The sequence below is a fragment of the Lithobates pipiens genome, unplaced genomic scaffold (assembly GCF_037356315.1).
Source record: "Lithobates pipiens isolate NorthernLeopardFrog02 unplaced genomic scaffold, aLitPip1_a1.2 Scaffold_25, whole genome shotgun sequence".
Taxonomy (NCBI): domain Eukaryota; kingdom Metazoa; phylum Chordata; class Amphibia; order Anura; family Ranidae; genus Lithobates; species Lithobates pipiens.
Window position 1 is genome coordinate 227,105,295 of NW_027507787.1, and position 21,974 is coordinate 227,127,268.

General features: G+C 45.9%; 1 protein-coding gene across 1 annotated transcript; it reads left to right on the top strand.

The window, feature by feature from the left end:
• Positions 1-2,221: 2,221 nt before the first annotated feature.
• CDCA3 (cell division cycle associated 3) lies at positions 2,222-11,351 on the top strand (the record flags this gene model as incomplete). Its single annotated transcript, XM_077453810.1, is given in 4 exon segments — positions 2,222-2,404; positions 2,406-2,526; positions 3,712-3,830; positions 11,050-11,351. Coding segments are annotated over 4 exon segments (546 nt in total), but the record flags the coding sequence as incomplete, so codon positions are not given.
• Between the last annotated feature and the right edge of the window lie 10,623 nt (positions 11,352-21,974).

Sequence of the window (21,974 nt, forward strand, 5' to 3'; positions counted from 1 at the left end):
TTTGTATGCATCTTGGCTGTTGGGCAATGACGTGGCTATTGACTTAAAGTGAATGTCAAGTCTTGTGTGTTATTTTTATGGAAACTAATAAACCTGTTACACTCGCCTCCTCTGTGTAGCAGTGGATTTGCACAGAGCAGCCCCGATCCTCCTCTTCTAGGGTCCCACTTCTGTAATTCTGGCCCCTCCCTCCTGTTGAGTGCCTCCACAGCAAGCAGCTTGCTATGGGGGGGGGCACCTGAGTTGAGTCACAGCTCCTTGTATCCATTCAGACATGGAGCCCTGGCCCTTCTCTCCCCTGATTGGCTAGCTGACTTTGACCACAGCGACAGCTCCGCTGCTGTGTCTCAGTCGATCGGGAGAGGGGATCTGGAACGGCTGAGACTTGTTTTGATATCACTGGACAGAGAGGGAGCTCAGGAAAATGTAAAGCCCCCCCCCCCCCCCCTCGTACATACGATCGGACTTTACGACATGAAATGCGTGATGTGAGGCTGTTGGCCGACAATCTGACGGTGTATTACGCTCCATCGGACATTTGTTGGCTAGCATGTTTTCAAATGTTTGTTGGATTTTCCAAGCGTCTGTAGAAAAATCCAACGTCCAAACAAGCACGGAATCAAGGAGGAGGCGGAAGCGGTCGGTCTTGTAAACTCGCGTTCGTAATGGAGAATTAACATTTATGACGCGGCAAATTATGAGATTCTCTTCTGTAATGGGATAATAATGGAGCTGCTTTGCTGGTGATGATGATGGAGTTTTTGCAACACATTTTGAAAGGTTTTTTTTTAAATTTGGGCAAATTACCACAGCACCATTATCCTGTAGTTTTTTAAAGAGGGATTCCACCAAAAAAAAATATTAAAGGCCAGCAGCTATAAATACTACAGCTGCTGACTTTTAATAAATGGACACTCACCTGTCCCGGGTTCCAGGGATGCCGAGGCCGATCGATCCCTCGGCTGCTGCCGCCACCATTCTAGGTGAGGGGATCAGGGAAGTGAAACGAATCGGCTTCACTTCCCTGTTCCCTACTGCGCATGCGCGAGCGGCGCCGCGCAATAGGAAATCTCTGCGCTGTCACTGGGACCCGTGTGTGTCCCAGCAGACAGCGCGGCAGGGCGGGAAATGGCGTAGACTCCCACGGGAGTCTATGCCCGGAAGTGGGTGAAAATACCTGTCTTTGACAGGTATCTCCACCCCCCTCCCCCCTGAAAGGTGTCAATTGTGACACCGGAGGGGGGGGGGGGGGTTCCGATCAGCGGAGGTTCCACTTTAGGGTGGAATCCCGCTTTAAGACCAAAGATACAACTATGTTGGTGTCCCTTGTAAATTTTACGTTGTATTTCTTTAAAATGTAATTAATACTCCCAAACTGTCATTTGAAGTAAAACACACAGCCAAGTATTATTCTACACAATTTTCTTTTTTCTGTTTTCAATATGTTTATTGAGAATTTTTGAATAAGCAGTAGTAAACAAGAGATTACAATCAACTCCTTGTGAGCCCTCGCAGGGGCCACTAATCATGAATACAAACCCAAAGGGCAAACCATCACAATATATTTCTAGTAAACTCAAGATAAGGAAGGGAGATGAGCAAGAGATGGAATCTAGACTGGTTCAGTACCAAACTCGTTCCTCTATCATTGCCTGCGAGTAAGCCCTGTTCCTACTACCCCCGTCCATGGGTGGCAGCAGTTTTTATTAGCAATGGGAGAGATTACTAAGGAGAGTGAAGAGAGATAGGGAACAGAAGAAAGAAGGGTAAAGAGAAAAAAAAGGGGGGAGGAAAGGAAGTGGGGGGGGGGGGGGGGGCTCAGGCCCGGACGCCCCGCCAGGGGGATTTAGACCAAGCCCAGGCATGCCATCCACGGCTCCCTGATCTTTAGAAATTTAGAGAGGAGGATCCGGGCTGCTCTAAGACTTTATCACTTGAAGTGGTTGGGGGGGGGGGGGGGGATCAATATACTAACATCGGATTGTTAGTACAGCTGCTCCGACCGGAGCTGTCAGGTGTGTGTGTGTGGGTGTTTTATTTTTTTTTTATTTTTTTCCCCCTGTTTAACCTGCTGGTGTGTGCCAGGATTAAGAGGTCCATTTTTAGCAGGGATTGGATTCTGCAATTTTTCCAGACTGCTCTGTGCATAAAGCTGCAGAGATGCTCTGTGATTCTGCTACTTCTAATGTATGTATTTTGTCTAATTGACTTGCAGTAATACATTGTGTCTTCTTCAGATTCCTTGAACTTTCTGGCAAAGCAGCTAAGTGAGGTGTTTGTATCGGAAGATTCTGGGATTGAGGGAGGCCCAGCCTCTGATGTAGAGTCTCCAGCTCCGTCTTCTGAAGAGCAGGCGGTGGATGACCAGGCCTCCATACCCTCCTCCTCCAAGGTTGAGGAGACCAGCAGTGGAAAGTCCAGTCATCCAAGCTGAGGTACCGGCAGAGCCAACTCCCCCACCGGCAGAGCCAACGCCACCTCCCCTACAACCGCAGAAGCAACGAGGCAAATCGCCACACGGTTCCGGTGAGATGATGCCATCCTTCTCTAAAAAAAAAAAAAAAAAAAAAAGAAATTTCCAACTGTCTGCATAGCATACTAGCTCATTATGAATTACTTACCTGAGATCGAATGCCCCGGAGCGGTCCTCGTTCACTGCTCCTGGGGGGGGTTACTTCCGGGCATTCCGGTGCTGTGATTGGCCGGAGCCACAATGTCACTCCCACGGTAGCGGCACAGTCTAACTAAAGCAACGACATGTATGTGCCATGGCTTCAGTTTGCTTTAAGTGCTTATGTGCTCATGATGTTGGCAAATACAAGGATATCACCTAAACCGTGCAGGTTTGGGAGATATCCAGTGGAGCTACAGGCTTGCCTGTAGTAAAAAGTGGTTCTTTACAACCACTTTTTTTAATTTGCATTGTTACTAGTAAACCCAGAATAGACTACTTTCACCCATACTAAAAAATGTATACAGAAGGCGGGGGAAACGCACCAAAGAACACCTGTACTGTCCTTCCATGTGGCCTCCTGCTGGAGCCCAGAGGTACATCTGATGTGACCTTCCAAAATATAGCTATTGATGTCCGAATGACTGAGTCCTGTTACCTGCCTCTAGTGTAATGTGTATTAAAGTTGCACCGGAGGTACACTATATGGCCAAATGCTTCTAAACACCTAACCATTTCACCTTTTTACATTTTTTTTTATTTTTTTTTGGTCATCCCATTCCAAAACTATGGCCATTAATATGCAGTTGGTCTACTTTTGCAGCTTTAACAGCTGCGGCTCTTCTGGGAAGGTTATTTCCATGTTTTTTTATTTTATTGGAGAGTGCCTATGGGAATGTGCGCCCGTTCAGCCAAATTACCATTTGTGAGGTCAGGTACTGATGTTGGGTGAGAAGATCTGGCTCACAATTTTGGTGGTTCAGTTCATCTCACAGGCGCTCAGTAGGTTGAGGTCAGGGCTATGTGGAGGACACTTAAGTCAAACTCAACAAGCCATGCCATCATTTTTTTTTTTTTTTTTTTTTTGTTCAGTGCAAATGGCAGTGACCCACCCATAGTACCCCAATCAATTTTTTATTTTGCTAAACCTTGATTGTTCCAAGTTACTCCAGTTTAATCAATCTTTGTTTTAAAGAGAATGGACATAGTGCTGCCTGTGGCAATATTTACAATTTATTTTATTTGCCTCCTTTTCCCAGGTTCCAAAAATATTCGCCAGCGTCCTAGGAAAGCCTTAATGACTGCGGTTCCTGGCCGCTCCCCGCTGAAAATCTTGCAGGAGGACAACAGCCCCAGCACTGCTGTACAGAACAGACAGGTACGTGTTCTATGTTCTTCCTGTGTTTTGTTTCCCACATATCTGTCCAAGAAACACTGGTGTGCCTAGTGAGTGGTTAGGCTGCATTATCAGTGATGTCACCTGTAGGGGTGGACATTATTAATATTAATAATAATATTATAATCTTGCTGATGTTGCTTCAAGGGGTTGTATCGGGGTGATCCAGGCATCACCCTGGTACCGTTCTTTAGAAGGGATGGTCAGCTTTCTTGTAATAGCCAATGTGGCTAAGCAGCCGCTGCTCAATTGTTGTCGCAAGCAGTGGGAGGGGACATCCACCCGGGTCCCCTGTGCCACCGGGAGGCCCGAGCGACCAGCCGGCATGACCGCCGGCTGCCCAGGGACCCGAACAAAGCTGGATTTTGCCTATATCAGCTCTAGGGACCCGGAAGGCACTGGCACGAGATCGCTTCCAGATAAGGTGGCATCCTTTGACCCCTTTCACACTGAGGCAGTTTTCAGGCGTTTTAGAGCTAGAAATGGTGCCTGTAAAGCGATTCGGAAGTGCCATAACATAGTTTTTAACCCCTTATGAGTTATAAGTGCCCCTGCTAGCAGCAGAAACACACCACATAAACAGCAGTAAAGCACCCCTAAATGAGCGGTGCTTTACCACTAACGCACAGGCGGCCCCAGTGTGAAAGGGGTCTAAAGGCGCCAGTTAAAAAAAAAAAAAATGGAAAGTGTTCAAAACCGCCAATCTTGGCTTTTTGAAATACTTTCAAGTGCAGAGGGGCCTATTCATTCTCCGGTCTCTAGTGAATGGATAGGCTGCATTTTCAATGATTGATTAATCGTTAAGAATCAAAATTGTGATCTTTTTTTCTTTCCTCTACCCGATCTTCAAAGCAGCATGTCATGGTTCTTGCAGAGAGTTCTCTGGGGGGGGGGGGGGGGGGGGGGGAAATGTAATTAAAAATCCGGGCAGCCTGCCAAGTTTAATCACAACACACCAATAAGTATATAACAAGTTTAACCATTTAACCACTTGAGATCCGCGCTATAGCCAAATGACGGCTACAGCGCGGATCTCCTTTTCCGGGACGACGTCAATAGACTTAGTCCCGTGTACGAGCGGCCTGCGCGCCCCCAGGGGGCGCGCGCGGTGCGCTCTGTGATCGGTGAGTCCATGAGACTCGTCTGATCATCGATCCGTGCAAGGGGGCGGGATCGTCCCCCCCCCCTATCACGTGATCAGCTGTCAGCCAATGACAGCTGATCATGTGATATAACGGAGCTGGTAATCGGCAAAAAAAAAAGCCGATCACCGGCGGCCGTGATTGGGACATCAGTCCCGATCACAGCCAGCCCTGCTAGTACCCACCTGCCCCCTGCAGTGCCACACTTATTAAAAGTAAGTGCCCCCGTCAGTGCCACCCAGCAGTGCCCATAGTGCCACCCACAGTGCCCACAATCTGCCTCAAAGGTGCTGCACCCCAGTGCCACATATCCGTGCCCATCAGTGTCATCTATCAGTGCCCATCAGTCCCATCTATCTGTGCCACCCATCAGTGCCCACCAATGCAGCCCATCAGTGCCCACCAGTGCAGCCTATCAGTGCCGCCTAATCAGCGCACTTCAATGAAGGAGAAAAATTACCGTTTGCAAAATTATATAACAAACTATTAAAACATGATTTTTTTTTTTTTTGCATCTTTTTTTGTTTGTTTAGCAAAAAATAAAACTCCCAGCTGTAATTAAATACCACCAAAAGAAAGCTCTATTTGTGGGAAAAAATGATAAAAATTTCATTTGGGTACAGTGTTGTATGGCCGCGCAATTGTCATTCAAAGTGCATCAGCGCTGAACTCTGAAAATTGGTCTGGGACTGAGGGGGGTTTAAGTGCCCAGTAAGCAAGTGGTTAAAGACCAAACCTTTTTTTATTTGTTTAAAATTACCTGGAACACCCAAACATACACATATATATATATATATATATATATATATATATATATATATATATATATATATATATATATATATATTTGTAATGTTCGGGTGATTAAGCACAATTGGTAGATGCACGTTTTAGTCTACATCAGGCAGGCGTTTTATGGTTAAGGGCCTGGTAGCCCACGTTTATTATAAGAAAACAAAATATTAGTTCATCCAGTAATCCCACGCAGGGGTTTAAATTCATTCAGCACACAAATGAACATACCAAGCCACCTGGCTCTCAATTGTCAACAGTTCCTCTGCTTGCTCCCAACAGATTTATCAACTCTTTCCAGCCCCCTGGACTCACCGACTTCCTTAGTCTTCCTGACTCTCAGGGTTGTCAGCCTTTCCCAGTCCCTTACACGGACTACAGTCTCCCACAGGGCAAACCACTCTTCAACCAGCAGCAAGCTGCTCACACTCCTCCACACCCATCTACAACTTCCTGTCTTGCTTTTTAAAGACACTGCCTTAACAGGTGGGTTAATCAATTGTATTCCCTTAAAGAGAGCACAACCCAAACAGAGGGGAAATATAGCGTCCTTCCAGGACCCAGCCATGGCGTCCATTACATATCCCCCCCCCCCCCTGTGTTTCGATCCGGAGGGAGGAACACCAGCACCCATCACGATGGTTGGGACACCTCTGTGCTGGCTGTCAGCCACGTAGGCCCAACCTTTTTTCCGGGTGCGCTTCCAGGAACATTCCCCCCTGGATCCTAACAGGTTCCTATATTGTCCTATACTCAGCCTTCCTCTTCTTTTGGGGTCCCTGGGCTTATTCACTTTTCTTGGGGGAACTCTGCCTTCCTTGAGCCCTCCTTTCAACTTACAAATACCCATTTTACCCTTCACCATCTGTATTTCAGGTTCAAAACAGTTTCTCTTGTTACCCATGGCAACCAAATCATTGTTTGCAGAACGAACTCTTAACAGATCACAGCTTTCCATATCATCAGTGCTTTCCAATTCAGTGTTTGTTAGAAGAAGACCTGAGGAGGGACTACGTCCGACGGAACCATAGCACAGCTCCACCTCACCCGTTGTCCAACACTCCATGGGTACCTGTTCTAACAAACTACCCTGACCCAAGCATAAACCATTTTTTCCAGGTGTACACATTACATTGTTATGGCAACCAACATTAACACTTTCTCCCATAGTGTCTCCGGGCACCTTAACTTGTACCTCTGGGCCAGTGACAGAAAGCATCTCTGCTACTGCTGAGTCCATTCTGGGCCCTTCCTTCTCATGAGGCCTAGCGGGTAAGGCAGTATCTGCGCCCTCTACTGACCACTGCTCCGCCGCACCTCGGACCACACCAGCAGAGATTTTTCTAGTCACCGCCCCAGACGGAGAGACCTCTGATATCTCAAGCAGTTCTCTCGCGTGCCTTCCATACCAATCAATAACTAGAAGTACGCTCACAGAGAATCTGGAGATCCTGTGCCAAATGGTTAACCATTGGTCCCACCAATTCCACTGTTGGTCATGGTTTCCCAGCACTGCCTGTACCACCTGGCTCCACCCATTGGTGCTACGCAGCACCACCTGGTCCAACTGCGGTGGAGATACCCAAGTATACAGCAAGTTCATTTTTACCAACTCTAGCATTTCCAGTAAGGTTTCGGTCATCTCTAAACATCCCATGTCTAAACACCAGAACTTTCTAGGGTCTTCTACCCTGTCCAAGACATGGAGGGGCTCAGCGACTGCAGGTTGAGAGGGTGAGACATTTGAAGAGACCTCATCCTCCTTGGAGGTACTCATCATCACAGACTGTTTCTCCCCTGGAGAGCTGTCAGACACATGTCTCACACTTACCCCTTCTGCACCAGTGTTGGTGAGCCTCTGCAGGTCATTACAAGTCACACTATCACTTTGATACTCCATATCATTTAGCTGTAGGGCTGTGGACAACACATCTGCGATGCCAGTGCCCTGAACTGTTTCTTCAGAGGGGAGGGCAGCAACCTTTGCAGGGACCAGGACGCCCTCAACCACCGGCGGCTCTGCGACCCACCTCCCCTGTCTGGCATAGCAGTTGTGTCCACACCCTTGTTATTTAAGCTAGCCTTACCCAGCATGGCTAGCAATTGTTTGGCCCAGCTGTCCCAGTCCATTGTGGTTCCACCATGGGCGTTCCACAGCGTTGCATCACCTGCTGTAGAAAGCCGCACAGAAACCTGGGATTCATTAGCTTTAACTGCACATTCCTCACTTCTATATACATCATTTTGTGACACCATACTTTTATCAACGTTGCATTGGGGTGATGCTTCACCTAAAGCTTGGTGCAGCACACCATTTTGAACACCTTTTTCTGGTGGCACTACAGACACATTCAGCTTTGTACCCTCAACTTTTGCAGGCTGAATTAACCCCTTGCCCACTGGGCTACACGTAGGGTTGTGGGGCTGCGCCCACACGCTCTCACTGTGTGGCTCAGTCGTAACATTACAGGAAACACATTTTTCAGCATTATAATCACCAATCACATCACATTGGCCAACACTATTGTCAGCATGACCATCAACATTCTCATTATGTGTAGACATAACTACTGCTTTTGTGGGTTGTCTATGAGCCACCATAACCTCTGAGCAACTCTTCACAGCACCCGCTCTCGGTAAAGGGGCACTTTTGCCTATTTGGGCAGCTCCATAGCTGACCTGGGAAACTCTCTGCTCCAACACTGCAAGCTCCTTGGAAGTTTCCCTGGGCAATCCTGCAGCAGCTATCACTAGGGAACATGGTACCAGCACTGTTTTGGTCACCCCTAGCTCAATTTTCCCAGCCATCTGCTGGATCATAGCAGGCATATACAGAGTCCCCATGTCCTTTTCAGTCTTTAGCCCTGCGTCTAGTTGGGCTTTACGCTGCGCCTCCCCACTGCTCTGGGTAGCACAATGCAGAAAGTCTATGTCCATTTGTACTGCGGATCTCCCCACTGGACATACTCCCACTTCACTGGATTCAGCATCATAAACTGAAACAGTCTTACCAGTTCCTGCAGCTGATGTCATAGCCTTCACTTGAGTGCGTTGTCTCACTGGTGTGGTGTCTCCACAGGCTGACTCCCCCATGTGGCCATGGAGCAAAACTGCAGCCTTTCTGGACCCACTGACGCCCCCTGTAGGTAACACAAGATCCTTGTTGCTAGGGGTAACTGCAGACTTGCGCTCCAAAGCTGGTTGGCTATAACTCATGCAGGATTCAAGCTGATGTACTCTCCTTTCGGGACTGACCCCTTTGCCTAAGCGGCCATGACAGAAAACCTTACGTTTCTCTGGATTTCCAATTCCTAGGACTTCCGGCGACACTTCTCCCGCCCGTCCTGGAGCATTGCTGGCGGCCCGTGATACGACGGAACTCTCCTCTAAGAAGGATTTCCTCTTTAAACTTGCGATAGTCATCCTGGTCCCCATCCATCAAATGGTAAACCGACCGGAACTCTATCCGCAATAAGGTTTGCAGCAGTTTTGGCCACCGGTCCCTAGGCCATTTTCTCTTTACAGCAACTTTTTCAAATCTTACAAGGAAGTCTCCCAACTCCTCTGTAGGCAGCATGGGTTGCACATAGTCAGAGGCCAAGATGTCAGCCCCTTGCAGTGCACCCCACTCTTTGCGATTCCGCTGGAACCATTCATTCGCTGTCTCACATTTCACTGGCCCCTTTTGGCTGGCCCTACAAGGTGGAGACATCTTCCCAGGCCATGCTGAGCTCACATCCTCTTTAACTTGATAAAACATGAACTTCTTGCTTTTTGACTGCCTCATCCTTGCAGTCACATGCACACAGCAGCTTGTAACAGTTCTCAGCAAAGAAGGAGAAAAAAAAAAATCTGATGTTTGATTCTTCCTTCACAGGTACACAACCCGCATTCAACACAGTCCATCAAATAAACGTATACGCAATGCTGTTCGCCTGGCTGCCACACACAGCTAGCAGCAGTTCCTGATGCGACTCACTGTGGAGCAAGGACCCGGATTCCACCGTCTACATGCCCGCATTCTCCACCACTTGTAATGTTCGGGTGATTAAGCTCAATTGGTAGATGCACGTTTTAGTCTACATCAGGCAGGCGTTTTATGGTTAAGGGCCTGGTAGCCCACGTTTATTATAAGAAAACAAAATATTAGTTCATCCAGTAATCCCACGCAGGGGTTTAAATTCATTCAGCACACAAATGAACATACCAAGCCACCTGGCTCTCAATTGTCAACAGTTCCTCTGCTTGCTCCCAACAGGTTTGTCAACTCTTTCCAGCCCCCTGGACTCACCGACTTCCTTAGTCTTCCTGACTCTCAGGGTTGTCAGCCTTTCCCAGTCCCTTACACGGACTACAGTCTCCCACAGGGCAAACCACTCTTCAACCAGCAGCAAGCTGCTCACACTCCTCCACACCCATCTACAACTTCCTGTCTTGCTTTTTAAAGACACTGCCTTAACAGGTGGGTTAATCAATTGTATTCCCTTAATAAGAGCACAACCCAAACAGAGGGGAAATATAGCGTCCTTCCAGGACCCAGCCACGGCGTCCATTACTATATATATATATATATATATATATATATATATATATATATATATATATATATAATATAATATATTTTGTTTTTTGCAGCGACCCTATAGAATAAAATGATGTTTGCAATATTTTATGTCGCACCGTAACTGTCTTTCAGACAGTTATTTATTTTTTAATGAATAAAAAAACAAACCAGTAAAGTTGGGGGGGGGGGGTATGTATGTACACGCATCTCTATCTCTCTCGATATCTCTATCTCGATATCTCTCGTATAATGTGAAAGATGTTACATTGTGATCTTTAGTCTAAGCAAAAAAAATAATCTGGATTCTTATTTGCCTGTATAAATGTCATTGGTCCCTAGTGATTAGACAATTTGCACTCTGTGGTGTCACTGGTTGAATTAGTTGTAGACCTGGGTGGGCAAACTCCACCCCTCCAGGTGGTGCAAAACTACAAGTCTCCATAAGGCTTTTCAAGACAATCCATGATGCAGAGGCGTGGTGGAACTTGTTCCGCAGCAGCTGGAGGGTTGGAGTTTGCCCACTCCAAATAGAATAAGACTAAATGTCTGCACTCTTGTTTGCAGACACAATGATCCCTTTTTCATGCTCCTAAAGGGACTTTTTACTCTTTAAAAAAAAAAAAAAAAGTGGATAAAGTGCTGTTTGAGGATAACTGAGCTCTTGCCTTAATGAAATATCGCCTTTTTTTCTTTTCTTTCACAGATGAAGAGAATCTCCTTCCAGTCTGACCCACCATCGTCTGTCCGGAGCCTGAAGATCTCTCATAGCAGCTGGGGGATGTCCTACAACAAGGAGAACACACAGTACACCCACAGCGAGAGCTGAGCCCTTCTTACTACCCTCCTCTCTATAGAGGATATGTATATGGACTGAATATACTCTCCTTCCTGCATAGCTGCTACTGCATGCAGACCCCTTGTACACTACTAGTGTAAATATTTCTGCTACTTTTCTGTCTGTGATTATTTTTCATGTTGGACCAAAATAAACCTGATTTTATCAAATGTGATGTGAGTGTGATTGGGAAGTCTACTGGCATCAGACAAAATTCATGACAACCTCTTAAAGAAGTGTTCCTAAACCCACAATAATATCAGTCTGTATATGCAGTAGAGCTGCACAATTCTGGCCAAAATGAGAATTTTTTTTCTTTTTTTTCCTTTTAGAACAGGGCTCGACAAAACCTGGGCACCAGGTCGCATTTGCGACTAGAATTAGCGACCTGGGGCAGCACAGCTGGGGGTATGCTGTCTCCGCGGACCCCCCCCCCCCCCGGTGCGATCGCATCAGGCCGCGCCGCCAGCGGCCAGTAATTGAGCCCCCGGCTTTGAGGCCTTCTACGATCCTAGGTTCCTTCTGGAATCTGGCGCCCTCTTGTGGTGGCCGTTGGAATTACAACCAGCAATGCTAATTCCCCTGCCTGCCAGCCTATCTTCCTTCCCTTTACTCAGAACCCCTAAACAAAATTATATATATATATATATATATATATATATATATATATTTATATTTATTTATTTATTTATTGGAGAATAAAATGGTGGTCGTTTGCAATACTGTCTGTCACACCGTATTTGCACAGCGGACTTACAAGCGCACTTTTTTGGGGAAAATGTATTTAATAAGACAACAGTAAAGTTAGCCCAATTTTTTTTTTTTTATATTGTAAAAGATAATGATACGTCGAGTAAATCGATACCCAACATGCCACGCTTCAAAATTGCGCCCGCTCATGGAATGGCAACAAACTTTTACCCTTTAAAATCTCCATAGGCAACGTTTAAAAAAATTATACAGGTTGCACTTTTTAAGTTAGAGGAGGTCTGGGGCTAGAATTATTGCTCTCACTCTACCGATCGCAGCGATACCTCACATGTGTGGTTTGAACACCGCTTTCATATATGCGTTCGCTTCTGCACGCAAGCTTGGCGGGACAGGGCGCGTTTAAAAAAAAATTGTTTTTATTTTTTTCACTGTTCTTTTAAAAAATAAAAAAATTGTGTCACATTTATTCCTATTACAAGGAGTGTAAAAATCCCTTGTAATAGAAAAAAGCATGACAGGTCCTCTTGTATAAGGGATCTGGGGTCAGAGAGACCTCACATCTCATATTTACACTAAAATGCAATAAAAAAAAAAAATTGTCATTTGAAAAAAATAATAAAAATAAAATGTCCCTCTAAGAGCTATGGGCAATGACTTGGAGGCAGGTGGGGGGGGCTATCTTCCCCTCACTCGTCTCCATGTCAGGCCAGGGACAGGTCCAGATCGCCGTCACGGACCTGGCTCCTAACTTTTTTTTAGCTGGCTCCTAGATTCCAAGCAAATTTGTCAACCCCTGGTTTAGAATGAAAAGATCGCGATTCTCGCAACGTAAAATCTTTCACAGTGAGCAAATGGGCTGTAGTTTTAGTTTGTAGTTTTGCAGCACACTGTGGGACCTAAGGGATTAATCCCAATCATGTGACCACTTTTAGTTGGAGTGTTTTTTATTTATTTTTATTTTAGTTTCGTAACTGCAACATTATGGTGGCCCCATCGGACATTTTTGGGACCACTGTCATCTATACAGCAATCAGTGCTATACAAATGCACAGATTCCTGTGTAAAGGACACTGGCAGTGAAGAGGTTAACCACTAGGGGACAGTGTAAGGGTTAAGTGTGTCCTGGGGCATGTTTCTAACTGGTGGGGGGGCGTGACACATCACTGATCTCTTCTCCCAATCACAGGAAGCGGAGAGCAGTGACACTGTCACTAGGCAGAATGGGGAGATGCTTATTTACATTAACATCTCCCCGTTCTTCCTCTCCATGAGGTGATTGTGGGTATCCCCGCGGCGATCGAGTCCACGGGACCCGCGAACCCGACTCCCGGAGGTGCCGGTGGGTGCACACGTGATGGCATAGCGGCAAACATAAAGGGATGTACAGGTACGCCCACTTGCCCAGCTGTGCCATTCTGCTGACTTACATCAGCTTGTGTCAGACGAGAACCAGTTAAAGTGTATATTCATGAAATTTTATTGTCGACATTCTTAACTAATTTAGTAAATCGGTCTACCCCAGTGATGGTGAACCTTTGGAACTACATTTCCCATGATGCTCAACTACACTGCAGAGTGCATGAGCATCATGGGAAATGTAGTTACAAAACATCTGGGGTGCCAAGGTTCACCATCACTGGTCTACCCTTTTGTCCATTCTGGGCCAAGTAACTGTGTCAATCCCATCCAATCCCTAGCTACCTCTTTAGGGATTCACCACCCCACCTGTGGCCATGATTGCAAAATGCTCGGCTCTTCCAATTCTAGGGAAGCATGGAACCTCTTGAAGAAACTTTACCCAACTTCAACTGGTCTGTTACCACATAGATTGCTGAGTGCCGGTGCTCATAACTGGAGTGTGTGCTCCCAAGGCATCAATCCACACATAGAAGAAATTAGCCAGCAACCCGGCACATTCCAAATTCTTTATTGGGCTGCATTAAAAGCAGCACAAAATGGAACCTCTTGGAAGGCAGTTTCTAGGGCTAACAATAACAACGCCATGCCTGCTGAGCCCTCATGCCTAGTGAGGAGAGCACTGGGGAGGCAGGTGAGTGTAAAGTGCTCGGGGGTCAGCTTTACAAAGACCTTGGCCCTTTGCCATGAATGGGCTTCAGTTTGATATTCTGGACACTTGAGGATCCCCGCCTCCCTATCTTGATTAATGCCCAATCAAATAGATGAATGCAAGGTTCCTAACCAATCGATGAAGAATTGCACTGGGCAGGCATCTTCTATTTGCTTGTTTGCTTTAATTGGTGATCCCCCATGTCTCTTCACTCCAGACAATGGCTAAATATTTCGAGATTTTTTTTTATTTTTTTTCTTGTGAAGCATCAACATTTTTAGCTATGTAGGTGGTTTGGTTATACTGTGGAGACAATTTATAGTTATATGGTAAGAATGAGTAAAGACCAAGGTCCATCAAGCTCAACACATGTATGTGTGCACATATTTCTATGACTTTCCATATCGTTCTACATTCTGTATTCACTGAGAAATGTGTTTTAACAGTCTTTGGAAGTTCTCTACGCTCTCAGCTGATGCCACGCACTGTGGAAGAGAGTTCCACATCTTTACTGCTCTAGTAACCCCTTAGTATGAGACGACCACTTCTCCATCAGCTTCATGTTGCTGCCTGTCTTCAGAAACCTGAGATTGATATTTTTTTATTTTTTTTCTCCTGGATACATCAGTCACTATTGATAGATTTGTATATTGGGATCATATCCCCTCTTAAGCACCTTCTTTTCCAGAGAGAATAGTTTGGATTTTTGTAGTTGTTCCTCCAAAACTGAGATCCTCCGGCCTGCTTAGGGGCTTTCCTGAGGATTGGTGGCCAAATCAGAACATTTATTAAATAGAAGACAAAAAAAGGAGATATATATATATTTATTATATATACATACTCTATGAGAAAAAGGGATCGGGACTTTAAATGAGATGTATATTGTAGCTACTCAAAGGAGTCAAAGTAAAACAAACAAGTATTTGTTTGCCATGACTGAGTAGGTACATGGCGGACAATGAATGCAATAATGGCACATAATATAACAAATCATGTATCCAAAAATATTTACATGTTAAAAAAATATGAATAGAACATACAATAGTATTGTTCTCAAGAATAAAAATCATTGTAATATAAGCCCTTGTACACACGGTCGGAGATTCTGACAACCAAATCCATCGGAGTTATTCCGACGGATTAATTCTGGATGAGGTCCGGAAGTGATGTTGCATACACACGGGCAGGACTAAGTTGTCGGGAAATCCGATTGTACATAACGTGATGACGTTATTTCGTTACGATGGGACTACGTTCAGGCTAGTAGCCAATGGCTTTGGTCTAGGATTTTGATCTGAGCATGCATGGCACTTTGTCCGTCGGAGTAGGCTACACATGATCGGAGTATGTCCAATAGGAGCATTTTGTCGGAAAATTTTACGGACAAGTTGAAAAACTTGGAAACTGTCCGATGGAGACCACACACAATCGGATTATCCGACAAAATGGTCCGATAGGACACATTCCAACGGAACCTCCGACTGTGTGTACAAGGGCTAAAATTCACGTATCTGCTTAGTGTGAAACAATCACACCGCCGGGGTGCTAGGGGCAAAAGGAATGGCTGTTCCGGAAGCTGTGGTAGTAGGGTCCAACAGAAACATAGGGAACATGAGTATGGATGTAACCCAGAATGTCTGGAACAATGTAACAAAAGGGGCTCCATTCTGTGGAACAATAAAAACATATATGTATATATATATCTATTATTGTGGGGGTTTGCACAAGTTAGGATCACCTTCCCCTGGAAAAATGCAGCCCAAGCGGTTGTTTTTTTTCTTAAAATTCTGACCTGTAATCGGTTTTATTTTTAAAAGCTCCAACAGAAACAGGCAAAACACGTTACCTGGTGTAACCCCAAAGCAACCAGATCGAATTCACGATGTAGAGCTAATAGAGAAAATTTTAATTTTTAACCCATTCCCCTGATAGTCTACTTTATTTTCGGACAGGTCCTCTTTATGGTGTGTAATTCACACAACCCACATTTCTTGAGCAGTACAAACTTCTACTGAAATGTTCCTTTTGAAGAACATGAACACAGGCCACTGTCAAATCCTAATTCAGATGATGTTCTCACATTATTAGCAGTGGTTCACTTCACATGAAAGACCACAAAGTCTCCCTTCCAGCTTCAATTACGTAGCGGAGGTACACCTGCAAACCCCCAGGAGGAGCCTTGCTAACCGTGCCACCTTTCCTTGTGATATGGGGAATACTCGTCTGCAATCGCCACACCACCCATGGCCATGTTGAGAAACTGATGGCTTACACAAATGGCCCCACTTATAGGATACCACCTATAAGATCACCACCAATACCTTTTAACAATCCTGGGTAGCATAGCCTGTTATCTATGGCTACATTGGTAGAGTTTGAGAGGAAGTGCCCCACTTCTCTGATAATTCCAGTTACAGGCAGCTTGGTATTTGCTGGTCATAACAGGCTATGACTCTGGAATCTGAAATGTTGGGAGTCTAGGTGTCCCCCCTCAACCTGGTAGGATTGGGGCAATAGTTTCCATTTTGTAATTGAAAAAATGGATGTCAGCTATCTCTGACCCTGGAGGTTCTCATTAGACTGAAGGTGGCCGAAGACCTTGCTACATTCACAATTTGTGGATTTTACAACACGTTTATCAAACCCAAATACACTTGGCCATCACTATTAAAGTGGTTGTAAACCCTCCCCCACAACTTTGTCCCATGTAAATCAGCATAAAAAACCCTAATGAACACTGCTTGTAGATATCTCCTTACTTGCTTAGTATTGTTGTAATCCTTTTTGTTCTGTAGAATGAAGTCACTGAGCATGCCCAGATCTCCCCTGATTTAAGGCACACTCTCTATGTCTTATCTATCTGTTATCAGGACTTCCTACAGCACAGCACAGAACTCTGATACTCTCCTACACCATGTGACCTCACATACAGTCTAAACTTGGCCATTACTGCAGTAATGCTGAAGCTGATAAGTCTGACAAAGGGAAACATTAGATATCGGCAGAAGTAGATACTATGAAATAAACAAGTAAGCTATGAACGGGGAAGCAGGGTTGCCATAGAAACGTTGGATTGAGAGGGAGGCTTGGTTAACCGTACAGGAAATGTTCAATGTAAGGGCGGAAATACACTCCACTGTGGACTCAGGAAACAATACTTAAGATGGCGCTGCCTAACCCCTGGAAACAAGTTTTTTAAAGATTCTTTAAACAGTAAGTAATATGTGATTTGGGCTGGATTACAGTGGCTATAGTTTGATAATGACTTATTATAATGGACTAAATGAAAAGAAGCATCAGTGTGGGAGAGTTTACTTCCTCTTTAAGCCCGGTTCACACCAGAATATAGTGGGGGGAAAGGCATGTTTTGTGCGCTTTCCCCACACCACATTCAAAATGCACTGCCTTTGCAACCTGCTGTGGGTGCCAATACGTAGATACTTATATATTCAAGCAATAATAATTAAAATTGCAAATATAGTCTGGACTATATTAGCACATATTTTAATGCTTGGAATATATAAGTATCTATGCTGACCTATATTTTAATATTGCACCTTTATTATTGATATTTCATCAGGTTGAGGTTGATTTCAGACCTGCTTGCACATACAGTATCTCACAAAACTGAGTACACCCCTCATATTTTTGTAAATATTTTATTATCTTTTCATGTGACAACAATGAAGAAATTACACTTTTCTACAATGTAAAGTAGTGAGTGTGCAGCTTGTATAACGATGTAAATTTGCTGTCCCCTCAAAATTACTCAACACTTAGCCAGATTGAATGTATGACCTCGGGCCTGGGTGCTGGAGGGACTCTCTACAACACACAGAGGAATCCTTCCTGGAAGCACTGGAGCAAGGAGAGTACAGCGGGAGAGAGTCAGCACATCCGAGACATCTCCTGAGGAATCGGCCTGGGTGGGCTGGTGAGTGTTTCAGTCTGGAGAGGACTGTGAAGAAGTTAGCCAGGAGGGCTAGTGAAAAGGGGAGCTACAGCCAGGTGGGTTGGCAGTGCCTGAAGAGGTGATGAGGGGATAAGTAGCCGCAGGGATGTAACCTGGACACTGACTTTTTGCTACACACTTATAAGGGGGCCTACCTGTAAAGGGCTATTTGTTCTAATCTGAGTACTTTTGTCACCACCACTGGTTAGTAAGGAGGCTTACTGGAGTAAGAAGACACAAATGGGCACATGCTCAAGCGTTTTGAAGGCTCTGATGATGATACCCAGTTAGAAGGCAGTAGCGTGAGCCCAGAGAGAGGGGATGCTCAAGGACAGCAATCTGGCAGTCATGTTCCACCAGCTGCAGCATACTGCCAGGTTTTCTCCAGTGATGAAGAGGGAGGGGATGATGAGGTCATTGACTCCACGTGGGTGCATGATAGGAGAGTGGAGGAGGAGGAGGCACATCTCCAACGAGCCAGGATGCCCTATGGGGGCCAGCTTAAGGACAGCACACGACTGAATCACACCGCAGAGCTCTGCCTGTGCAAGGCGCTGCCTCTGCACATTATTGCAAAAGTTCTGTGGTGTGGGCCTTTTTTGAGACAAGTGCATCAGATCACACCGCTGCTATTTGCAACATATGTCTCAAGCGTATCTCGCGTGGCCAAAACATCAGCCCCTTGGGCACCACATGCTTGACCAGACATATGTTGACATGCCATGCAGCTCATTGGCAAGCGTACCTTAAAGACCCACACCAAAGAACAAAGCAGACCTCTCCTTGCTTCTCATCAACTGGGATCTCCAATCCCACTATGCACTTCAACTGCTGCCTTTTCAGTTGGTAGACTCGAGCCCCTTCTGTGAGTTTGTGCAATGTGTGGTTCCTCAGTGGCAGGTTCCCAAACGCCACTTTTTCTCACGGAAGGCGTTTCCGGCTGTCTACCGTCATGTGGAAGACAATGTCCATGCCTCGCTGGAGAGGGCGGTCAGCGGTAAGGTGCATATTACCGCTGACTCATGGTCCAGCAGGCATGGACAGGGACGTTACCTGTCTTTCACTCTTCTGGCAGCTGGGAAGGATGCAGGACAAGGTGCAGTAGTGTTGGAGGTTGTTCCGCCACCACGCCCCAAAAATGCTACTACTGGTTGTGACACACCACTCTCCTCCACCCCCTCCTCTTTTTCTTCCTCCATGGCTTCTTCCTGTGCTTTGTTCTCGGAACCAGCGGTGCTCTGTAGGCGTTCAAGGGGCTACGCAAGTACACAGGCAAAAAGATGCCATGCCGTGTTTGTGCTGGTGTGCTTGGGGGACAGGAGCCACACTGGGGCAGGTATTTTGTCAGCTCTGCAGGGGCAGGCTGAGAGGTGGTTGATGCCACACCAGCCTAAGCCAGGAATGGTGGTTTGCGACAATGGTGCCAACCTCCTTTCTGCCCTCCGACTGGGACAACTGACCCATGTGCCCTGTTTGGCTCACTTCCTTAACTTGGTGGTGCAGTGGTTCTTGGGCAGGTACCTGGGCTTACAGGATGTCCTGAGGCAGGCCAGGAAAGTCTGTGTGTATTTCCGCCGATCATATAATGCTAGTGCTCGGCTGGCTGAGCTCCAAAAGGAGTTGAACCTGCCCAAGAATCGCCTTATGTGTGACATGCCCACCAGGGGAAACTCAACGTTGGCCTTGCTGCAGTGGCTGCACACGATGCAGAGGGCCATCAATGAGTACCTGTGTGACTACAGCACCAGGACAGGGTCAGGGGAGCTCGTTTTTTTTCCCCCATGCCAGTGTGCCATGATCAGGGATGCATGCACTGTCCTGTCACCATTTGAGGAGGCCACAAGGATGGTGAGCAGTAACAGTGCAGGCATCAGTTACACTGTACATCTTGACCACCTGTTGGAGCATACGCTGCATGGAATAGTGGACAGGGCACTTGAGGCAGAACAGAGGCAGGAAGAGGAGGGCTTCCTTGCCTCTCAAGGCCCCCTTTATACAGACAGTGTTCCTGCTGTCCTGCCGGTCACACAGGAAGAGGAGGAGGAAGAGGATTGTGTCAGCATGGAGGTGAAGCCTGGCACTCAGCATCAGCAGTCTTTTAGGGATGATTTACAGTCCCAAGAAACCCGTGGACTTGTACGTGGCTGGAAGGAGGTGGCTGCGGATTATGTCATCCTTAGTGACCCAGAGGACTCTGGACCGAATGCCTCAGCTAACCTATGCTGCATGGCCTCCCTGATCCTGCAAAGCCTGCGGAAGGATCCTCGTATTCTTCAGATCAAGGAGAGGGATCATTACTGGCTGGCAACTCTCCTTGATCCACGGCACAAGGGTAAGGTTGCGGACCTTATCTTGCCATCGCAGAAGGAGCACAGGATGAAACATCTCCAGGAGGCCTTACTGAAAGGTCTGTGCAACGCATTCCCAGAGACTGGGAGGTTACAAACTCCTGGCCCTGGACAACGTGTTGCTGAGGCTTCGGTCTGCCACTGAAGGAGCGGTGGAGAAGGTGGCCGTCTGACCGATGCTTTCAGACAATTTTTTAGTCTGTAGTCCCAAGGTATGATCGGTTCCAGCAATCATCGCCAGCGTCTGATTTACATGGTGCAGGAATACCTAGGGGCAAGATCAGACTTGGACACCTTTCCCACCAAAAATCATCTGGGTTACTGGGTCTTGAGGATGGATCACTGGCCAGAACTTGCACAGTATGCAATTGAGCCACTGGCATGTCCTGCATCCAGCGTTCTTTCGGAACGCACATTCAGTGCTGCTGGAGGCTTTGTAACTGATCAAAGGGTGCGCCTGTCCACCGACTCGGTTGATCGACTGACCTTCATAAAGATGAATCAGTCTTGGATCACCACCAGCTAATATTTTTTTTTAAATGTCACATCCCTTCAAGACTGTCTATGCTAATGCTAAGTGACTATCCTGTTATGTTGACTGACTATCCTCTTCCTCCTCAATGATCCTGCTGATAGCTTGGAAGAATTTCTAAGGGTGAAAATGTTTGATTTCACTCTTCACTACCTATCACAGTTTCGAAGGCCATAAAATGCCAAAATAGCACAACCCCCCCCCCCCCCCCCAAATGACCCCATTTTGGAAAGTAGACACCCAAAGCTATTTACTGAGAGGCATGTTGAGTCCATGAAATATTTTATATTTTGCCACAAGTTGCAGGAATATTAAAAACTTTTTTTTTTTTTTTGCTCAAAGTTGTCACTAAATGATATATTGCTCACACATGCTATGGGCATATGTGAAATTACACCCCAAAATACATTCTGCTGTTTCTCCTGAGTATGGGGATACCACATGTGTGGGACTTTTTGGGAGCCTAGCCACGTACGGGACCCCGAAATCCAAGCACCGCCTTCAGGATTTCTAAGGGCATTCATTTTTTATTTTACTCCTCACTACCTATTACAGTTTTGAAGGCCATAAAATGCCAAGATGGCACAAACCCCCCCCCCCCAAATGACCCCATTTTGGAAAGTAAATACCCCAAGCTATTTGCTGAGGGGCAACTTGAAACGTTCCAACTAATATCCAACTTAAAAATCAATCATTCTAAATCTGTAGCATTAAACATATTGTTGCCCCCTAACGACGTAGATTTATGTAAACAAAACTTCCCATTCACGTGGTCCACACAGAATATTACTTATTTAGGGATAGAAATTCTCTCAAACCTAAACAACCTCTTCAAACTTAATTTTTTACCTTTACTAAAAGAATCACAGGAGGACCTTAAAAGATGGAACTCTCTCAACATATCATGGTTTGGCAGGGCATCATTGATAAAGATGATTATCCTGCCCAGATTCCTTTATGCAATGCAAACGATTCCAATCAGATTGCCATCTTCCTTTGCTTCCTTCCAAAAAGCATGTTCCACCTTCATATGGAGGAGTAAACCTCCCAGAATCAAATATTCAAGACTAATCCTCCCTAAAAACAAAGGCGGAATTGCAGTTCCTGACCTACAAAAATACCATCAGGCAACTATACTGACACGAATAGTAGACTGGAATATACACCAACCAATCAAGGACT